Source organism: Epinephelus lanceolatus, chromosome 22 (genome assembly GCF_041903045.1).
Source record: "Epinephelus lanceolatus isolate andai-2023 chromosome 22, ASM4190304v1, whole genome shotgun sequence".
Classification (NCBI taxonomy): Eukaryota; Metazoa; Chordata; class Actinopteri; order Perciformes; family Serranidae; genus Epinephelus; species Epinephelus lanceolatus.
Genome location: NC_135755.1, coordinates 18,304,793 through 18,326,210, shown reverse-complemented (window position 1 = coordinate 18,326,210; position 21,418 = coordinate 18,304,793). Strand labels below are relative to the sequence as shown.

At 40.9% G+C, this 21,418-nt stretch overlaps 1 protein-coding gene across 1 annotated transcript; it reads left to right on the top strand.

The window, feature by feature from the left end:
- The first annotated feature begins 4,842 nt into the window (after nucleotides 1-4,842).
- On the top strand, nucleotides 4,843-21,328 carry LOC117246123 (adenylate cyclase type 4). The gene is made up of 26 exons (XM_033609860.2): nucleotides 4,843-5,133; nucleotides 7,034-8,425; nucleotides 10,468-10,665; nucleotides 10,752-10,913; nucleotides 11,496-11,645; nucleotides 12,144-12,298; nucleotides 12,528-12,639; nucleotides 12,757-12,884; nucleotides 13,510-13,668; nucleotides 13,746-13,905; nucleotides 14,446-14,622; nucleotides 14,732-14,760; nucleotides 14,995-15,048; nucleotides 15,262-15,325; nucleotides 15,469-15,566; nucleotides 15,723-15,807; nucleotides 16,280-16,417; nucleotides 16,543-16,620; nucleotides 16,986-17,161; nucleotides 18,360-18,444; nucleotides 18,532-18,690; nucleotides 19,204-19,350; nucleotides 19,440-19,547; nucleotides 19,690-19,804; nucleotides 19,954-20,078; nucleotides 20,168-21,328. The coding sequence occupies exons 2-26, from the start codon at nucleotides 7,439-7,441 to the stop codon at nucleotides 20,300-20,302; spliced, it is 3,984 nt and encodes a 1,327-aa protein (XP_033465751.1). The 5' UTR covers nucleotides 4,843-5,133; nucleotides 7,034-7,438; the 3' UTR covers nucleotides 20,303-21,328.
- Nucleotides 21,329-21,418: the final 90 nt, after the last annotated feature.

Genomic DNA, 21,418 nt, shown 5'->3' with positions numbered 1-21,418 from the left:
TGGGGTCAGAATTTGGTGTAAACAACATGAAAGCATGGATCCATCCTGCCTTGTATCAACGGTTCAGGCTGGTGCTGGTGGTGTAATGGTGTGGGGGATATTTTCTTGGCACACTTTGGGCCCCTTAGTACCAACTGAGCATGGTTTAAACACCACAGCCTACCTGAGTATTGTTGCTGACCGTGTCGATCCCTTTATGACCACAGTGTACCCATCTTCTGATGGCTACTTCCAACAGGATAACGCACCATGTCACAAAGCTCAAATCATCTCAAACTGGTTTCTTGAACATGACAATGAGTTCACTGTACTCCAGTGGCCTCCACAGTCACCAGATCTCAATCCAATAGAGCACCTTTGGGATGTGGTGGAACGGGAGATTCACATCATGGATGTCTTGACTTAAACCCTTTTGCTCCTTGGGGAGTATGGGTCATTCACGAACTTTCTCCAGCTGGTTCGATGTTAGGCGATCTTCTCTGCTTCCTTCCAGGATGTTCTTGATTCCTTGAGTTCTGCCTTCTCCAGGTGTTCTTTGGTCTTCCCAGCTTTTTTCCCCTGTGGGTTCCAGGATAAGGACTGTCTGGTCGTGTTGGAGGGAGGTTTCCTCAAGGTGTGCTCAATCCAGTCCCACATCATGGATGTGCAGCTGACAAATCTGCAGCAACTGTGTGATGCTACCATGTCAATATGGACCAAAATCTCTGAGGAATGATTCCAGCTCCTTGTTGAATCTATACCATCTTGTGTTATTGCACATCATTTATTCAGAATATAAATATCTTGACAGTAAATTTAGCTTTGAGATAACCTGCAATTCATAATTTTGTCCAGCAGAGGTCGCACTTTGCCACTACTTATCTGGAACTGTGATCTGATTGTGACTCAGTAAGTTTGTAGAATTGAAGTATTAAAGTGCAGTATGATGTACATTATGTCACGATGCTGCTAAGACTTTCTGTTTCTGTTTCTGCCCTTATCTTTGGCCAGAGTTTTGTATTCAAACCTCGCTGCAGTGATCTTAAATATTATCAGTGTTGCCTCATTTTAAGGGATGTAAATATAGGCAGTGCAGGCAATGCAATTGCACTGGGGTGGAGGGGCCCGTCGAGAGAGCGGGCCCTTGCAGGTGATTCAGATTGCCACCTTGTAAATATACCTGTGTGCAGAGATAAATGAATAAATAAATTAATTTTTTATTATTCAGTAAAGACTAAACTTATGGCTCAAATACAGTCTGAGAGGATTTATCTCAGGTGAGGTTTTCTCCAAAATAACAAAATAAAGGGAGGCAGCTGCATGTATTTATCTACAAACTGTTGTCTTCGTCTTCTTCCGCTTCCTCTCGCTATTGTGACTCTTCTGTGTTTTGCTTGTCTGGAGCACATCAAGAATTATTACATAATACAAATGTTTTTGTTTACACAGGAAAATAGAATTAGAGCACAATGAGCCTTGTTTCTTTTATTGGACTTCACAGAGGATGGTTTAGTCACCTCCTTCTGAGAAGATGGGTACATAACCGGTTAGGTGAGTTATGAACAATAGTGAAAATAGACAGCACATCTATTTTCGGAGCATCCTGAGCAAGACATTGAATTTTCACAGGAGACTCAATGGACCAGTGATGTCTGATTAATCTCTGCAGGAGGTGAGAATTAAAGGTAGATGCAGAGGGTGGAGGCTGTCGGTCTGTTGTGTCTTTGTGGCACCACTAACATATTTGCATACCATACAATAATAAGTGCAGGCCAGCAACAGTGTTATAAATTCAAAATGCTTATTTAAAACTCCCTCAGAAGCTTGATGAATACTTTAACCCTTCTGGACAAATCCCAGCTATCTCAGCGTAAATCTAACACAAACACACCACCGACTTCAGCTTGGCATTACTATCCCAATGCATGCAGCATTCACCATGGAGACATCCACGGCTTTCATCTGGCACTAAAACCCGCAGCTGCACAATCCTCTCACCAGTGTGAGTGTGTGTTTGCTGAGGTTGTAAAAATTACTTGTTTGGCAGTATAGGGGAATATTACTCCACAAATACACATGTTTGATTTGGAAAAAAACAGTATTTGTACAGAGTAGGTTGGTTAAAGATTAACTGTGTGCTCTTTTTATAGTACTTCCCTTTTGTTTTTCTTAGAATGCCCAAACTATGAAAAAATGTGTCACTATATTACAAGGAATGTTTCCTCGTGGGACCTTCTGTTTCTGTACTTTCACATGCTTCCTTACCCTTACCTGAGGTAGAACAAAACACGGCCATGTTATTTTGTAATTTTGATGATGAATTTGATCAATATATTGACTCACCCCACAGGTATTTTCTCTATTTTTAGTTCTAGATTTATGTGTACATCGCTGCAATACAGGTCTGAGAGTAACATAATTTCAATTGTCCAGTGTATATGATGATACTGACAAATAAAGTTGACTTGACTTGAAGTGAAAAAGTCTGGAATGAAACCATTCTGGCGATAGTGTGGTGGTGGAGGAGGGGTTGTTATAGACTAGAGCCTATAGGCTTTTGAATACAAAGCCATCATTGGCAGGAATTTCACAAACACCTTTCCAAAAGAAAGTTACGTGTATTTAAGGCAATATGCTATGTTGGCACAGCTCAGGCCATCACACTGATTGAGAAACTTTGCACAAAAACAAGGAAGGTGGTGCAAGAAAGCAAAATGTGTAACGTGAGGGATTACATCTGTTTTCCAAGGTAAATGTGTAAGAAAGTATGCAAAAATAAACTGATAAAACATATATTAAAATATAGTTTAACTTCATTAAATCCTGTGGAGCGCAAGATTTCAAAATGTGTCTCCCACCAAAATGACCAAAACAGACAGGTTTACCTCAAAGAACAAAAAATTACCTTAAAGAGACCCAAATGACAAGAAAAATAACCACAAGGAGATGCGAAGAGACACAAAATAGCTACAAAAACAGACACAAAACAACCACAAAGAGACTCAAAATACACACAAATTTACCTTGAAACAAACACAAAAGTACCTCAGTAAGGCACAGAATTACCTTCAAGAGACCCAAATGACTACACAAAGACACACAATAACTAGAAAGAGACACAAAAAGGCCACAGAGAGATGCAACAGAACTGCAAAGAGACACAAAATAACTACAAAACAGGCAAAATAACCACAAAGAGATACAAAATGACAAAAAAGACACCAATTTACTTAAGAAAAAACACAAAATTACTTCAATAAGACACAAACTAACCACAAGGAGACACACAAAGTAACAACAAAGAGGCACCAAACAGCCACAAAGAGACACACAATGACCAAAAAAAGACACAGAATTACCTTAAAGAGAGACCCGAATGACTACAAAAAGACACAACAGAACCACAAGCAAATACATGAGGACTACAAAGAAAAGCGAAACAACCAAAGAGACAGAAAGTGACTACAAAGGGACACAAAATGAACAAAAAAGACACAAAATTACCTCAGTAAGACACAAAATTACATTACAGAGCCCCAAATGACAACAAAAAAACCCCAAAATGACTACAAAGAGACACAAAACAAACACAAAGAGACACAGAGTGACTACAAAAAGACACAACAGAGCCACAAGAAGATACATTACTACAAAGAAAAACAAAACAACTACAAAGAGACATAAAATGACAAATAAACACCTCAAAATTATCTCAAAAAACACAAAATTACCTCAAAGAAACCCAAATGACTACAAAAAGACACAACAGAACCACAAGAAGGACTACAAAGAAAAACAAAATGACCAAAAGAGACACAAAATTACCTCAAAAATACACAAAAATGACTTTAAAGAGACCCAAGTGACAACACAAAAAGGCCACAACAAGTTGCAACAGAACTGCAGAGACACAAAATAACTACAAAACAGGCAAAACAACCACAAAGAAACACCAAGTGACTACAAAAAGACACAAAATAACCACACAGAGACACAAAGCAACTACAAAGAGACACAAAACAACCACAAAGAGATGAAAAATGACAAAAAAGACACAAATTTACCTAAAAAACAAACACAAAATTACCTCAATAAGACACAAATTAACCACAAGGAGATGCAACAGAACTGCAAAGAGACACAAAATAGCTACAAAAACAGGCAAAACAACCACAAAGAAACACCAAGTGACTACAAAAAGACCACAAAGAGATGCAACAGAGACACAAAGCTGTTTGTTTTCTTAAGATATAACATTAGTTTTTTTGTGACTGTAAATGTGGAGGACTTGAATACTGCATTCTGAAAAAGTGAAGGGAACAGGTCCCCCGTGTCCCCCAGCATATTACACCCCTGCCTGTCCCTGTTTTGCCCAAGCAATAGCACCAAATTCCAAAAATTAGGAAAGATAAATTAAAAAAAAACAGTTTAAAGGAAAGGAGCCTCATATTTGTGGATCTGTATATACCATGGGGTTGAATCAATAACAAAACATCATATTTTATAAGCTCTTTGTATGTTTGGTATGCAAAAGAAGTTAATTTATAACACAACTCGAGCTGTCAGATAAATGTAGGGAACTAAAAAAACACAACATTCCCCCCTAAAATGATGTGGAGAGGAAGTGGGAAGAAATATTAAAGGAAAGTACCTGACTTTAATTTGCACTTAAGAAGAGCTCTTAATTTGTAAACTGATTTACACATGCTTTAAGATTGTGTTTTTAACAGAGAAACACCTGCAGTGTGACCTTTGACCTGCCCTTCCTCTCCATCCCTCTGCCCTTCTGTTTACCTCATCCCTATTTGCATAGCCGGACCAGAGCGCTCGTGCCTGTGTGTGCACGCCCCCGCATTCACCTGCCTGCCTCGCGCTCGAACCTCTCACACGCTGGCTCGTGCGCACAACCAGCTGCAGACCTACTAACGGCTGTTTTGTGAGAAGAAAAAGAAACTTTAACCGGATAACTTGGACTTTTTTATATGTTTTTAACGGTTTAAGGTGTTTTTTACTGCTCTGCGACGACAATAAAAGGATGGCGGAGGAAGCTGAGCGATAAACACGCAGAGGGAAATTAACCTTATCGTGTGTAAGCTAACCTGCGTTAAGTTAAAGGGGGGGAGCGACCACAGAGACGTTAACGACAATAATGAGGTAAGAAAATATACTTTTTAATATTTACATTAATTTAAATTTCTCTCGTGTTTCAACTTTTATTTTAACGTCCAAACTCTGTTTGTTTTATGTCCTGTGATACAGTTAACTTTTATTAACGTGAAATAAGTGACTGAACCGATAATATTGACATGTTAAGTGAGCTATTAACCGCTCACTGTTTAATAATCGATACTTAAACAGGACAAAATTAACTTTAAACTGCAGCTTTTAGTCCTGTGTGACTATTAAATCTTTATTTCAATGATGAGAGACGACTCAATGCTTTTATGTGTAACCAGCTAGCTATAACAAATTGAGTTAACAGATTGTTTAACGTTACGTGATTTATTTTATGAAAGCTTATCATCCGTTACGCTACATTTAAAGCAAGTTAGATGTTTAAGATAGCTTTGTTGACACTGTCATTCATTCTTACACATTTGTGTTGACTTTATCTACCTTTTCATACTCAACATTCAACTTCGGAGATATGTACCTGTTACTTGTGTGGTTGAACAGACTTTTTATAAATAATGTTTACCCTAAATTAGAGATATTTTGCATGAAAAATACCCTTTTTGTCACTAGTATTGCTGAAGAAACTGGATCATTAATGTGATATTCAATGAAGAAATAGCTGGAACAGTTAGGCTTGTTGATAAATCAGAAAATTACCTCTGTTGCAGCCTTTTAAATATGAGGATTTGCAGCATTTGTTTGTCTTTTGTGATATTGATGAGATTAACTGAAATATTTGGGAGTTTAAACATATATTGATCAAAACAAACAAGTGGAGGACTTACTTTGGGCTCTTGGAAGTTGTATTTTATATTAAAAACAATTAGATTGATGAATTAATTGAGAAGATTGTGTACAGATTAATCAATATATTAGAAAATGGAGTTGCAGCTCAAGCTTCAAGTGCAGTAGCAAATGTCTGTTATTGTGCGTTATATGGTTGGTGACTAAGAAGACAGAAACATTTAAATGATATTCAATAAACATACTATGTTCCTAGTTTTGATTGAAAGAAGTCAGAGTTGGAAAACCCCTTCTTTTTTGCAGTGTTTTACAGGCAAGCAGAACAGCGTAGTGAAACCAGCAGACAAGGAAAAGGGACACCACTGCAGCAACAATAAATGTACTGTCATGACCACATAGTGTCACAGTTTAAAGTGGGTCAGCTTTAAAAAGACACGCAGCGCCTCCTTTTTTGTGAAAGCTTCCAAAATAAGTCAGATTGTTGTCATGTAAAAGGGCACAGCGTGAGGTTTGTGTGCTACACTGACTGGACAGGTCAGTCACGGTGAGCGAATGAATCAGATGATTTACTGTTTAATCCCTCCACGACTTTCATATTAAATCAGATATGTACCTGTAGCAGAAGAGACAGATTAAAGAGATTTTTTTAATCCTGGAATTGATGGTGACATTGGAGCGGGCTGGGTATGACGAAGGTAGTCTGCGCTGTCAGATGACAAGAGGAAGAAGCATCAGAGCAAACCACTGAGTGTAGGTGGTGACTGGAAAAAATGCTTCTAATGTGCACTGGGTGCGTCGCTGACATGTCATTCCAGTACACACCTGAGCTGTGTGTACGTGTGTTGTGCGTGCGTGTTTGTTGCAGGGGAAGAGCCCAAAGCTAGACTAACAAGTTTCTGTGCATAATGGGGAAATGACTAGAGGAGGTTTGTCATTAAAATGGCATTAAAACCATGTACAGGTATAACTTCCCTGCTCTCATTGTTGGACTTTACTAGTCACACAGACACCAGCACAGCCTCTCGGCTAAAAAAGTAAATGTTCAGCAGTAAATTTGTACATTAAGCTTTTGTTTATTCTTTGCTGTGATTGTGATGTAATTATTCTAGTTTATCTTTTCCTTTTTTTTTGGCAGGGAGACTCCATCCAGAAAGCATCACCACTTGTCAAAGGAGATTTTGCTGTGGTTTAAGATTCCTTACCAGCGATCTTTGGGACCGTAACGGATCAGTAACCACAGATCATCTTCATCATCGGCATCATCTTAATCTATTTTGCTGATATCTTTTTAGCTGTAGGAGAGGATTCAAAACAGAGGAGCTGGACTCTTGTTGGAGCAAAATTGTCAGATTTTTCTTTGTGTTTTAATTAATTTAATCTGACACACAGACAAAGGTGCACAGATATAAACAAGGAAAAGACAAAGAAGTAAACACTATCCCAGTTTGCACTTATCATGTAGACGAGGTGACAGACAGCCAGAAAAAGCGAAGTGACAAGTCGATAGACGGCGAGATCCCTCACACTCACACGGGTCACAATGCCAGACGAGTCGCAAGGTTTTCAGGAAAAGGGGATGCCTGGAGAGGAAGCACCACAGGTGTCTTTACTACCCAACATTGTGGTCATCTCCAGCGATGGAGAGGGTAAAATCCCTGGAGGCAATATCCTGGAGCTTGACGACTTTGGTAAAACAAAAGACGGGGTGAAACAGTCAGCACAAAGCAGTGACATTTTGCAAGCAAACGACAGGAGTGATGCCGCATTAAATGCAATCAATCCCACAGGCGGGAGCCAGTCAGGACTCAGTGACTCCCAGGTTTTCGTAGAGGTCGGTGTGGCTAAAACAGCACACGCACCTGAACCTCTCAAGGCCGATTCTTTGTTGAAGGGAACAGGTGTGACCCCGCAGGCTACGGATCATGATTCCCCTGACAAATTATCCTCTGATAGGCTACAAACTGACACCAGTAGCTCAGCGCAAACGAACGGCTACAGTGACTCTGACTACAGCAGCGCAAAATCCAGCCCTGGTTACAACGGCACTAGCTTCAGCACTGACCTCTGTGACGAGGAGTTATCCGAGCTCGACCGAAGCTCCTGTGAAAAGACGAACCATACCTCTCCTGTCAATTTCTCAGAGCCCAGTTTAGACTCCTCTATTAAAAACACCAAAAACAGTCCAGACGATGACAGAGGCGATTCCAAAACAGACTTTCCTGTTAAACCAAAATCAGTGGACTCACCTTGCTGCAGTTCGCCCGCATATACTGAAGTTTCATTCGCTCAAACAAGGAGCAGCATCGATGTCAGGTGGGACGATGAATACGGAAACGAGGACGAATGCGAGGACAGGCGAAGCACCCGGTCCAGGCAGAGTGTGAAAGAGGGGATGTGTTGCTGCTATCAGGCGTTCAGCAGGGCTTGTCTGCAGTGCGTGGAGGAGACTCCGGCCATGCTGTCTGGACTGGTGCTGTCTCTGGCTTTCTGTGTGGCCATCATCGTCCTCATTCCTGCCACAGGAAGGGTGAGAAATGGAGTGTGTGTGTATATATGTATTTGAAGGGGTGTGCTGTTTTAAACTTTTAAATTTCACAACCTGCCACATATCTGACAAATACATATAGGTTTTTATTATCTTTTTTTATTTTTTTTTATTTATCAAGTAAAAACCCTAAAACAGTAACTGGTTCCAGCTTCTAAAATGTGAGGATTTGCTGCTTTTCTTTGTTTTATATCATTGTAAATGCAATTTTTGTGGAGTTTTAGACTGCTGGTTGAGGTATTTTAATGATGTCAACTTCAGCTCTATGAACTTGTGTTTTTATTTACACATTTCAGAACAACTAATAATCAAGTTGATGGTTGATTTCTTTCATTATCGATTAATCCGCTGATTATTTTTGTGATTAATTAAGTCCTGTTTACACAGGACTACACTACCTGGGGACCTCTAGTAATTTCTAATAATTGCGGGTTGATCTGTGACCTTAATCCTGCGCAATCCGTAATTTGTCACACAAAAATTTTAGCGCAAATTACCTATTGTGTCAATAGGTATCAATAAGTATTTTGATTTCTCTACTCCTTGTTTTGGCCTCTTTCCTGGTTGAGAATTACGGAGGTTGTGTCGGCAATTATAAAGACAGTTTTGACAGAATTTTGGGTGCAGGAGACTCATGATCTCGCCACACAGCTTAAGACCCATCTGCCGAAAGAGCAAGCTCAAGTCAATTGGAGGAGTGAAACCTTGAAAGATGATGAGATGGATGACATGTGGCAATGTGTTGCAGAACCGGTTCTATTCAAGTAACCCAAATTTAAAAAGAAAAAAATGGGGTTAACACTGTACATCACTGCTGGTGGATCTGTGTGGTGTTTCTGTGGAGCTACAAATGACTGTGTGCATCATATCCAGCGGAGAGATTTCTTTCAATATTTTTGCTAAAAATGATGGAAAAAAGGAATTAATCACCAAAAGAATTGATTATTTTTCTAGCCATCAACCAGTCAATTAATCTATTGATTGATTCGGCTCTATGAGAGATGAATCAAGAACAAAATTATTAGATGCACATCTAGAAGTGATAGAGTGTAAGGATAGTGGCAGTGATATTTTGCACGCTGATAGCTTACAGTTTAAAACTATTAGAGGTATTGAAAATATCTAAAAATCTGTCACCAGTGCATCAACACGAGTATTTTGCTGCACAGTTTTATAGCCAGCCTCGATGGAGGAGAAGGAAACAGACACAGAGCCTTAAACCAGTTCTTCCAAAACACCAGAACGTTCTTGTGCGTCAATTAGAAAGCCTACACGACTTCTCATCACCACACAACAGTGAGGAACATGACGACAGAACATATATAGGTCATCTGCGTCATCCTGCAATTAAAAAGACACGTTATTAACTTTTATTGTCGATAGAAATGTTTGTAAGAAAGCATTTATCTGGCTTCAGGTACACGTTCTCTAAGAGTATTATCCTTTATTTGTAGAATTATAGGCAGTATTTAATGCAGATGTTGTATTTGTTTAGATGCAGTTAATTATTCATCCCTTTCTTCCACATTTTATGAATTTGATGAATCAGTTGGACACTTTGAAAAAGAATATTGACATCAGCATTAAGTCTCTGGAGAAAAAGAAACAAGAGGAGACTTGCTCGTCATGTTGTCTCACTGCAAAAATTGAAATACCTTTACTTCACGTGGCAGGAGCAGATTAAAAAAAAGCATTGCACCAGCTGTTTAAAGCTTTAAAGGCTTTCATGTCTGATGAATAAAGGCATTTTAATTTTGGTCCGTAGTGCAGAGCAGACAGGTGCTTTTTGGATGTAGTAAACAGCTGAGTCAAAATAGGACAATGCATATTAACATGAAGCGCTCCTTTGCTTCTGTCTGCACCTGTAGTGACGTTTCTTTCTAACATACATAGCACTAAAAACCTTTGAGGATATTTCTGCATTTACATTTTTCCAGGTTTCACACGCTGCCCTAGTTCACAGTGAATCAAGAACACGGATAAAAACGTGTTTTTCAGCTTGTAATTTTCGCCCATCTGCACAGAAAATCGACGTCCATGTGGGTGCTCTGTCAGTGTTGTGCGTGGTTCTTTGTCTGAGTGCCGCCCTGCTCGTCTGCCTGCCCTGGCTGGCCACGGTGAGGCGCTGCGGAGGAGCCCTGGCCCTTTTCGTCTGGGGAACGCTGTACATCGTCGCCATTGTCTTCATCTTCACTGGGGGACCCGTCACTACGTGGGAACAGGTGAGAAGGACGCAAAAGGCGAATATGAGTTTTGTTTTATTCTTTAACTTTTGTTAACCGCTGACCCTTTGCATCTGTCTTCCCAGGTGGCGTTTTTCCTCTTCCTCTCTGTGAGTGTGTACACAGTGCTGCCTCTGTCTATGGCCTGGGCCCTCATGGTGGGGATTGGGACCAGCCTTTCGCACATCATCATCATTAGTGTCTATGTCCCCGTCACAAGCCCAGAGACACCGGACCTAGCTGTGCAGGTAAAGACGCTTATACCGTATATCAGCACTTTGCTGTTTATTAAAAAGTATCTGACTTAATTTATAAGCACATCTACATTTGTGTCGGTATGAATGCATAGTTTAGTTGGTGTAAAAACAAACACCCGCACATAATACAGTGTGAATGTGGGCAAATATTTGCAGATGACCTGCCCATCTAAAGAGATGAGCACGTTTTGCATGTGCCACAGAAATAGCACACAGATTCAAATGTCATGTGAAGCTCAGGCCGGCATGTTGCGGACTTGTGGTTTGGGACGAGCAGTGTTTTACAGTTTTGCTGGAAAAAATGCAAATGATCTGCATCAGTGTTTATTGGTTACCTAGACCTGGTTTACATAGCCTGTTGTTTGTCTTTGAGTAAATAGCAGAGTGTGGTTTTCAGTTATGTAAAATACATGAAAAATGTACACAAATTCAAAGTGATAATGACCTTATTTTGCAACTGTGTCGTTAATTAATTGGCATATTACAACTACTACTTTGCTCTTATTGTGGTGGCGATACAATAGAGACAATTAATTAAGTCAATAATCTCCTCTTCTCTGACTTCCTACTCAGCTGGTGGCAAATGCAGTCCTGTTTGTGTGTGTGAACTGCGTTGGGATCTTTCACCTGTGGATGACCGAGCACGATCTGAGGATATCCAATCAGAAGAGAGAGGAGTTCAGCGCCATTCGCTCTCAGAAGGAAATCAGGAAATATCAGCAGGTTAGAACACACGCTTGAAACTCTTTTGACAAAGTAGCTTTAATTTAAATGGCACAGATTCATTTTGATTTTGGTTTGTGTTTATTTGCTTTATTTATAACAATACAATCTAGGTCTCTTCTGCTTGTTTCAGTTACTCTGAATTTAAAATCATTACGCACAATCACTGTCATTAAAGGGCTCTTTACCTGGTGACTGTATGCTTCTCTGGCTATTAGGTCAATAGATTAATCATTTACTTGTCTGAGGCCTGTCTGCAATAGAATAGGCAAACCCAAGTGGACACTATTCACGGCGAGTAAACAAATAGATGCAACATGCTCCACTAAGTAAGCATGGCGTCGCTTCATAGGGGCAGCCTTTGTGCCTTTGTGAACAGACTGTCACCTCTGTAAGACAGAAATCCAATGACCCAGTGTTCAACGTCTCGAAACATCACACAGTGTCTCCACACGCATTTTTACCCCCCCTCTGTTTTTTCTGTGTCCTCGGCAACAGGAGCAGCTCCTCCTGTCGATATTGCCTCGGTACATCGCCATTGAGCTGAAAACGGAGGTGATAAAGAGGCTCGTCAAGCCCAAGGGCGACGAGGAGAATGAATCCAAATCCCACAACTTTCACAGCCTCTACATACGGAAGCACAGAGATGTCAGGTGACTATTACAGCTTTTACAAGGTGATGTTGAGCGTGTCAGAGCCAATACATCTCCCGTCTGCTCTCGTGAGAAAAAATAATTGATGGTACATAGTATAGACTTCTAACCTGCGATGTGCCGAGGATAAATCAAAGATATTTATATATTAACTGTATTTATTGTGCAGCTGTCATCGTCTGAATACATCCCTTATATTTGTGTCTTCTCCCTGTGCGGCTTTATGTAGCATCCTGTACGCGGACATTGTAGGCTTCACAAAGCTGGCGAGTACCTGCTCACCAGAGGAGCTGGTCGCTGTGCTCAACAAGCTCTTCGGCAGATTTGATGACATCGCCAAGGTGAAAACACCAGCACATCAGCCCCAAATATTGAACTTTTATTGCACTTGTATTTCTGTACAAAGGACAGGTTTGTGTTATGACTGACTCCCTCTCTCTGTTTCTCTCCATCTGTAGAAGAATGGGTGTCTTCGCATTAAGATCCTTGGTGACTGCTACTACTGTGTGTCTGGCCTACCTGACCCTATTCCCACCCACGCCAGGAACTGTGTTCAGATGGGGCTGGACATGTGCACGGCCATCAGGTCAGTTTTTACCCAATGTTATCTATCCTCTTCTGTAATTATTTAAGCTTTGATTATAAAATAAATGTGTGTTGTGCTCTCTTTCTGTCTAATATTGTGTTGAGGTGCCTCCCACCTGCTGGTTTCTGTTTTAAAACCGTTAAAGCTACTCAGTGCTCTTCATTTGCATCTGCGGTGACTGTACTCTGTGTAACTTCCTCGTGGATCTCATGGCACCTTTGTTTCACTACTCTGTCCTCTACAACTGAAACCAAACTATTACAGCTCAAAGCACACAGAGGGTACATACAGCACCATCATATGCAAATTGACCATAATGTTCTCAAAGTGCATATGTTCAGCGTGGTCTTGTTGTGTTTGGCTTTATGTTAAAACTGATTGCCTTTAATTTATGTGGGAAAAACTAGATGGAAAAGAAACATATTTTGTGCATCAGTCCTCAAACCATATGCTCCCTTTGTTACGCAATGATCTGCATCATATTTATTATCAGAGTGTCTAAAATTGTCCTCTCACTAACTGGACAAAAAGTTTTACTTGTTTCATCGCTGTTCCAAAATAAAAAGTCAGAACTTTATCGTTGTACATCAACATATATTTACTCACACTTTTGTCTCCCCTGTAGTAAACTGCGCGAGGCGACGGGGGTTGAGATCAGCATGCGCGTCGGCGTTCACACCGGCAACGTCCTCTGTGGTGTGATTGGCTTGCAGAAGTGGCAGTACGACGTGTGGTCACACGACGTCACGCTAGCCAACCACATGGAGTCCGGAGGTCTACCTGAGTGAGAAAATCTTAAAACTTGCTCAGCGATATTACAGCTTGTTTTATGTTTTGTTACTAATACTGTTATTATTAAAGGCGAGTCCACATCACAGAGGAGACTCTGCAGCACTTGAACGGGGCATATGAAGTGGAGATTGGAGACGGGGGGAGTCGGGATCCTCTGCTTCAAGGAAGAACAACCTACCTCGTGATTGACCCACAGAAGTCGGCCAGCGTTTCCAGGAGACCTAAATCGGTAGGTGTGCACGTGTTTGTGTGTGTGAATGCAGATAGTGTCAAATGTGTGTTCAGAAAACTTTTTTTTGTCTCATTTGAGCTAAAGTACAAATTTTAAGCACCCAAAAGACACTTTCAGGATTATTTACCGTGCTTGTTGAACTTGCGAAACTTCATAGGGAAGAAAAATAGTAGTTTTAATTTTTAAAATTGTTCCTATTATTGATTACAGACTTGACAATCTAAGGTATCAAAGGTATCAAATTTCTGATTAGCTAATTAAGTATGCAACTTCATGAAATAGACTGTTTATTTTGAAAAGCTGAGTTAAAACAAAAAGAGGACAATCTTCCTCAGAGTAGCTGCAGCTCTGCCATTACTGTGTGTATTATATGGGCATCTGTGGTGCTCACAAACCCTGCAGACGTGCTCTTTAGCAAGGTACTGAGTAAATCAAAATTTCTGTGCTGGTGCTCTCTGTAGCGATAGCTTCAGGTGAGGAGTATGCAGAAAAATGAACAGAGTAAGGCGCAATAACGTAACCTCCAAATGGTTTCAGGGAAACACTCTCTCATCAGGAGAGAACAGGCAGCGAGCGTCGGTCCGGATGTCCCAGTACCTGCAGTCCTGGCGGAGCATCCACCCCTTCGCAGACCTGAGTAACCCTGACGCCAAGTCCTCCAAGAAGCCAATCAGTCCCATTAACGCTGCCATGAACCAGTCGCAACTCTCTGCAGTATGTATTAGCACTATACAGAAATTAGATCAATCATTGTGTTTGCTTGTTATTGTAGGTTGTGCATTTTTTGACTGTTTGTGTGTCTGTGTGTGTGTGTTTGCTCCAGGAAAGACCACTTTGCCAGACGAACAGCTGGTAAGTTCCCAGATATATGAACAGCACTTACAGCAAAACACAGCTTTGTTTACTTAGGGAGAATTAGAAGACAGCATGCAGCTGTTTGCGCTGATGCAACACATTTCATGTGTTTTCTCTTTGGCTATTATGCATTGTTTATTTTGTTAGATTGAGGTTCTGAAGGAAACTCACTAGTTGAATCTGTGTTGTTTTAGTTAAAGCTGTTTCTGTTGTGTTCTTGTTTTGTCCCAGTTTGGTTGTGGATAATGATGTTAGGGGATCCCTGGACCCGCTGGACAGTGCAGGGTAAGTTTTCATTTGTTGTAAACTGTTTGTAGTTGGTAGAACCAATTTACCAGTTTCTCAAACATGTCAGATTGCTTTTTAACAACTTCTTTATTATGAAAACTTAGGACTTGTGTGATAATTTACCCATATTGCACGTCTTAATTTGGGATTAAACCTGTCAGTGTCTCGTCCGTCACCTTTTTTGATTTTGACTTTTTGTTTCCCATGAAGGAGGAGGCTGAAGAAGCTCAACTGTTTGACTCTGCTCTTCAACGACCTGAGCCTGGAGAGAAAGGTGGGTTCATTCTCCGGTCTCACGTGAGAAAACATAAACAGTATGAATCCAGGATGTACAATTTATTTGTGTTCCTGTGTCTCTGTGTTTGCAAAACAGTTATTTCTAAAGTGTTGGTCTTATTTTACGTGTTTGTGTTCCAGTTCCGCCTCTCAGAAGTAAAAGGTTTGCACCATTCAATGAGCTGCATTGCTTTGATCTTCGTTACTAATTTCGCTGTCCAGATGCTCGTCTCCGAGAAGTGAGTAGGACTCTGGTCAGATTCACGCTTCATTTTCACTCGATTAAACTCATGTCCTGAATTAAATCAAAGTAAATCTCTTGTTCACCAGCTCACACACACGCATCTTTATTTGCTCACTTAACAGCGCAAATGATTTGTTTCCTTCCCTCCCAGAAACTTTGAGATAGCCGTGTCGTACGGTGTGACCTTCCCTGTGCTGGTGCTGCTTCTGTCTATCGCTTTCACTGGATACTTGGAGGTAAATGAAACACTTACGTGGTGTGTTTGTAATAACACTGAGCAGTATTTGTGTTATGAAATGAGTCTGTGCACCCGCTTCATTGTCTTGTCATGACTGTTTCCTGCCACCACATTTTCTTCACTGATTCTTGGTCAGATGTCTCGAAAGGCTTCTGATGGATACGAAAAACGCATCTGAAAATTTTAATGACAGACGAAAAGTTACAGAGTCAGAGTGCAAACATGATTGACACAACTTGAAGTCATATTTATTGACTAATTGACTTCAATAGTGCGACAATGTCAGACAAAAAAAATGGACTCAGTGTGCAAAGGCCTCAAGTCGGTATTTTCGTCCAAAATAGTCAGATGTTTAAGAATAATTATGACCTCACGTTGTGTCAATCATGTTTACACGTTGACTCTGTAATGGACCATTTTAGTATCGTTTTATATCTGTGTTAAATGCTTGAATGTCCGTTCGTTTTCAGAAGTGGCGTTCCAAGATGCCGCTGAGTGTTCAGTGGATATCGGGGCTGTCCCGCGGCATCTCCACGAGGGCGGTGCTACGAGTGTTTGTTGTCACCCTCTGCGTGCTCATCACCCTGCTTATGGCCATCCTCAACTTTGTGAGTTCTTCTCCTGCCTCTCAGATATCGTGTTATCGCTTTCTGTCTTTTCCTGTTTCATGTCATTCATAGATAGATTTGATGTTCCGTCAGTCAGGTTTTGACTTCTTGTTTTTGTTTCTCAGTTTTTCCTCCCAGGACACAACTGCACGGCGATTACCAACCAGACAGAGCTGGAGGGTCTCAAACTCTACACCGTGCCTGTAAGTACTTCCATGTTGTTATTATTTATCCATCCTTCATCTGTAATATGTGTCTTTTAATTGCTGCGGGAAAGTATACTGATGCTGTTTTTTTTTCCCCCTGATAAATCCTGCCAACGAGCTGAACATTTAAAAACTTAAATGTCCATAAACGCTGCATTTTTTGCACATTTTACTTCTTAAGTTATTTTAATTTTTCACATGCACAAGACAGGAGAAGTACAACAAAACATACAAAAATACACACACAGAAAAGAGTGTGTGTCTTTATGAGTTTGAATGTTGAGAGCTTCAGTACAAGCTTTGATTGCTCCTCCCTTGTCATAACATACACATTCTTTCTCCTCCTCTCATCAAACATCCAGTACTACCTGTACTGCTGCTTGCTGGCCATGCTGGGAGTAATTGTGTTCATCAGGACGTGCCTGTCTCTGAAGGCGCTGCTGCTCACCCTGGCTGTGGTGGTTTACCTGGCCCTCTTCCTCCACGTCTACGCCCAGAGGTCCTACTGCCTCATCGAGCTGCTTCACAACGACTCCATGTGAGCAACGCTGAAGTGCAATTACGTTTTAACACCAGGGGCTCTACGTAGCTTTACGTGTCTGAACATTGTTTTGTTTGCCAAATTACGTACTGATGAAGAAACTTGAGGAGTGAATCCAAGCTGCCTCCTGAACAGCAATAAGCAGCTTTCTAGTGGTAGAATTATTACTCAGTTAATCGATGAGTTGATCAACAGAAACATTTTTGATGTCTTTCTAATACACTAAACATTTAAATCATGAACATGGAAAACCTGCCAAAAAGTTGGATTATTATGAAATGAATATTTGGGGGGTTTGTACAGTGTTTTGATCACGTCAAGCAATTTTAAGGCATCAACTTCGGCTCTTGGAAATTGTGATGGGCGTTTTTTTTATTTGGAAAAATACTCAACAGATTAATCACTATGAAAATAATTGATAGTTGCAGCCCTGCAGGTTTCTATTTAAAGCAAACTGGATTTAATAGCATTCAGTGCTAACCTGCTGTCTATCATGTTTTCAATAGACTTAAAACATGGGTGTTGTGTGAAGTTGGGCTAGTTCAGATCTTTTGAGGTGGGGTTGTATGAGGTACTGATCCATATAGTCAGTGTATTACCTACAGTAGATGGCAGTCGGCACATCCACAGTTCGGAGAAGCAGGCAGGAGTACTGACACAGAAGCTAAGCAGTGTACTGCTGTGGAAAGTGTAATTCTAACACTGTACTGCTCAGTTATTTGGAAACAAGTAAAACACAGTATGTAATAGTCTTACTATGTTACATTGTGTTAATAGACAAACTGTTAGAAATAAGATGCATGACAGTGTGCAGGCATGAATATACAGTCACACAGACCCTCAGTAATCCTGCTGAAGTTCACTTTCCACTCGTCCGCATTCATGCACCGCTATCTATAGTCATCACATTGTCCGTCTTGCTCAGCCAAGGTGTTAAATTTCCTGCCTTTTGTCGGCTACTCAGAGTCTAGATTGTGAATCCCTGTCTGGAGTTTCAGATCGCCGTCATTTATTCAAGAGCTTTCCATAGCAAGGGGCCTGCCTGGGGGTGCAGGCCCTATTGACTGAGGGACACAAGACACTCTTGTCTCAGGGATTATGTAATGGAAAGAGAAAACAGAGTGATGGTAGTTTAGTCGTGCAGATTATGTGAGTGTTTGGCTCTAAATATGTGCATGTGTGTGTTTTTCTGCAGGCTGGGAGTGCTGAAGGACCCTCAGATCATGTCCGGGGTTTGGCTTGTCATCTTTTACGTCATATGCCTCATACTGGCCAGACAGGTGTGTGTGTGTTTGTACGTCTTTTGTATCATTTAATGAGGGAAAGAAAAATTCGCTTGTATCAGAATGTATGTCTTTCTCTGTCAGGACGAGCTGAGCAGCCGTGTGGACTTCCTGTTGGATCACTGCTTCCAGACTGAAAAGGAGGACATGGAGACCATGGAGAACGTCAACAAGCTCCTCCTTCAGAACGTCCTGCCGCTCCACGTCGCCTCCTTCTTCATGGGCAAAACTATTCGCAACCAGGTATAGAAAATAAGACACGGCAAAAAGATGCACTTTTTTAATCTGTCGGTTTTGTTTCCTGGTTAGCCTGCCCCTCTGTTACCCATGCTAACTTCAACATATCATTTTTTACTGTATACAGGGGGTGGAATGTATTTAAAATTTGGGCAATCTGATCACAAGTGATTACAATATTATAAATACAAGTGTAAACAGCCACCACGACACATTGTGATCGATGGCTCAAACCACTTGCAGAGGTCGTCTGGGACGTATTTGACCACATATCTTTTGTAGTATAAACACTAACACCATGCTGGACTACGTCATCAGTGCAGGACGTGGTGGTTGTTTTGGTGACAGCGCGCTAATGCTCTGTGTTTGGATGACCGTAACACACGCTAATACCAGGTCTAAGTAGGAAAATAGAAACTGAAGAAGAAGAGGAAGAAGAAAAGTTGAGATGATGAGTTGAGATCAGGATGCATGATATCTTAGAATTAATTCCTTTTACTATTAAAAACTGTGTTGCAGGACCTGTACAGTCAGTCCTATGACTGTGTGTGTGTGATGTTCGCCTCGGTGCCTCAGTTCAAAGAGTTTTACAGCGAGAGCAGCGCCAACAGGGACGGCCTGGAGTGTCTGCGCTTCCTCAACGAGATCATATCAGACTTTGACGAGGTATGAGGAAGAAGATGTGATTATATACAGCCGGTGTGACATTCAATCTGTGTCTCTAACTGTAATCCTGTTTCCTTTTTTTCATGCAGCTTCTCTCGAAGCCCAAATTCTGCTCGGTGGAGAAGATAAAGACGATTGGCAGTACGTACATGGCTGCTGCGGGGCTGACACATGCACCTCAGGGAGATGAGCAAAAGGTTTGCTTGCAGATGTCTTCATAACTTTTAGCCTTTTTCTGCAAAACAGTCCTTGAAATCAAATCAAAAGTGTTTCCACCTGCTACTGCTGCAGTTAAGAGACCCTGCCGTGCATTAACATGATCTCTGGCTCCCCCTACAGAAAGTTGAGATGTCCTACAGCCATGTGCGCTCCATGGTGGAGTTTGCCATCGCTCTGATGGGCAAACTGGAGCTCATAAACACACACTCTTTTAACAGCTTCAAACTCAGGATTGGTGAGTGTGTTCTGGATTAATACTGACACACATGTAACATTTCAATCATTGGATCCATTCATACTGAGACAAACAATTTTAAAACAAAAAATAATGTATGTTTTATATTACTAAATATTTAATAAACCCTTCCTGTTGTTTACCTGCAGGAATAAACCATGGTTCAGTGATTGCGGGCGTGATCGGAGCTCATAAACCTCAGTATGATATCTGGGGGAACTCTGTGAACGTGGCCAGCAGGATGGATAGCACAGGAGTGGAGGACAAGATACAGGTCGGTCAGTGGAATAGAGGTGGCTTAAATGTACAAGTTCACTGTGGATCCATTAAATGTGACATGTGACTTGCGCTTTCTGCTCCCAGGTGACAGAGGAGACGGCCCAGATGGTGGAGAGCGTGGGATACAGCGTCACCCTCAGAGGAGTCGTCAACGTCAAGGGCAAGGGACAACTCACCACCTACTTTATTAACACGGACCAGTCGTCTCCTCAGTTCTGACCTCACACAGTGTCAAAACCCGAGCTGCAAAACTTGTGACCCATGTACCACATGGGATGGTCTAACCTGACACTAGAGCTGCCTTTGTCTTTGGGATGAGACGTTAAACAAAATCCTGACCGGTTAAATGAAGACTACAAGTGGCGACTGAAAGCAGAGAGCTTTCTACTCATGGACCATTTAATGGCGAAGCATGTTGCTCACTCTATCCGTATCTGTACTGTATGTGGGTCATCCTGTGAGCCTACAGGTGGGCGGGTCAAGTCCCCCACTGCACACTTCTTCTTACTGTATTATTCTGAGAACATTTAATCTGAATGATGCGTTTTATTATGGTACACTTAACATGGCTGAATCACATGCGCTGTCCAACAGTGTTCATGTACGGTTAATTTATTGGAAAAAGTATGGTATCCATCTGAGATGTGCCGAAGATTTATTGTTTTATGAAGGATATAGAGATATTTTTTCACTCCATTGTCGTTTCACTATGGTACAGAATTTATGATTTAGCTTTTTTTGTTGTTTGAATATTATGTGTCATAGTATGTTGGTACAAAACACTGTCTTTGAATGTAGGCGGCAGATATGTGTGTACTTGAAACATTTTTGTGATACTGATTGGTCTTACTCTAACACATACAAGTAGACTCTGCTGTATGTAAAGTGTCATAACTAAGTAAGATAAGAGACTATGGTTGATGGTCTGATTGCTCACCGCTGGACCTGGAGAGATTTAAAGCAGCCATATAATTTTAAATCATGGTTTCTATACTCACTCCTGCCCAAAACTGACACTTGTATCACATCTGCACGCAGGCATAATGATGTGCCATGAAACGTCACATAATGCACATCTGACTTTGCACTTTCTAAAATGCTCTATTTTTTAAATGGAGTTCTGCATTACTGTTTATTGAATATTTCTCCTTTTCTTTATATTTCAGTGAGGTGTGAATGTAAAAGAATGTTAAGCATAGGGAAATATTTTTCTATTCTATTTATAAACTAATAATAATTAAAAAAAAAAACGTGATGTGTTTGTGGACCGGATTCTTTCATGCATAATATGTGTACCTAATTCGCCTATCAAGAACTGTGGAATTTCCCCCTGGT

Coding starts and splice junctions, on each gene's coding strand:
- LOC117246123 (XM_033609860.2), top strand. CDS start 7,439: ATGCCAGACGAGTCGCAAGGTTTTCAGGAAAAGGGGATGCCTGGAGAG. Junction 12,885..13,509: donor GACATGTGCACGGCCATCAG/GTCAGTTTTTAC, acceptor TCTCCCCTGTAG/TAAACTGCGCGAGGCGACGG. Junction 16,621..16,985: donor TCAAACTCTACACCGTGCCT/GTAAGTACTTCC, acceptor TCAAACATCCAG/TACTACCTGTACTGCTGCTT.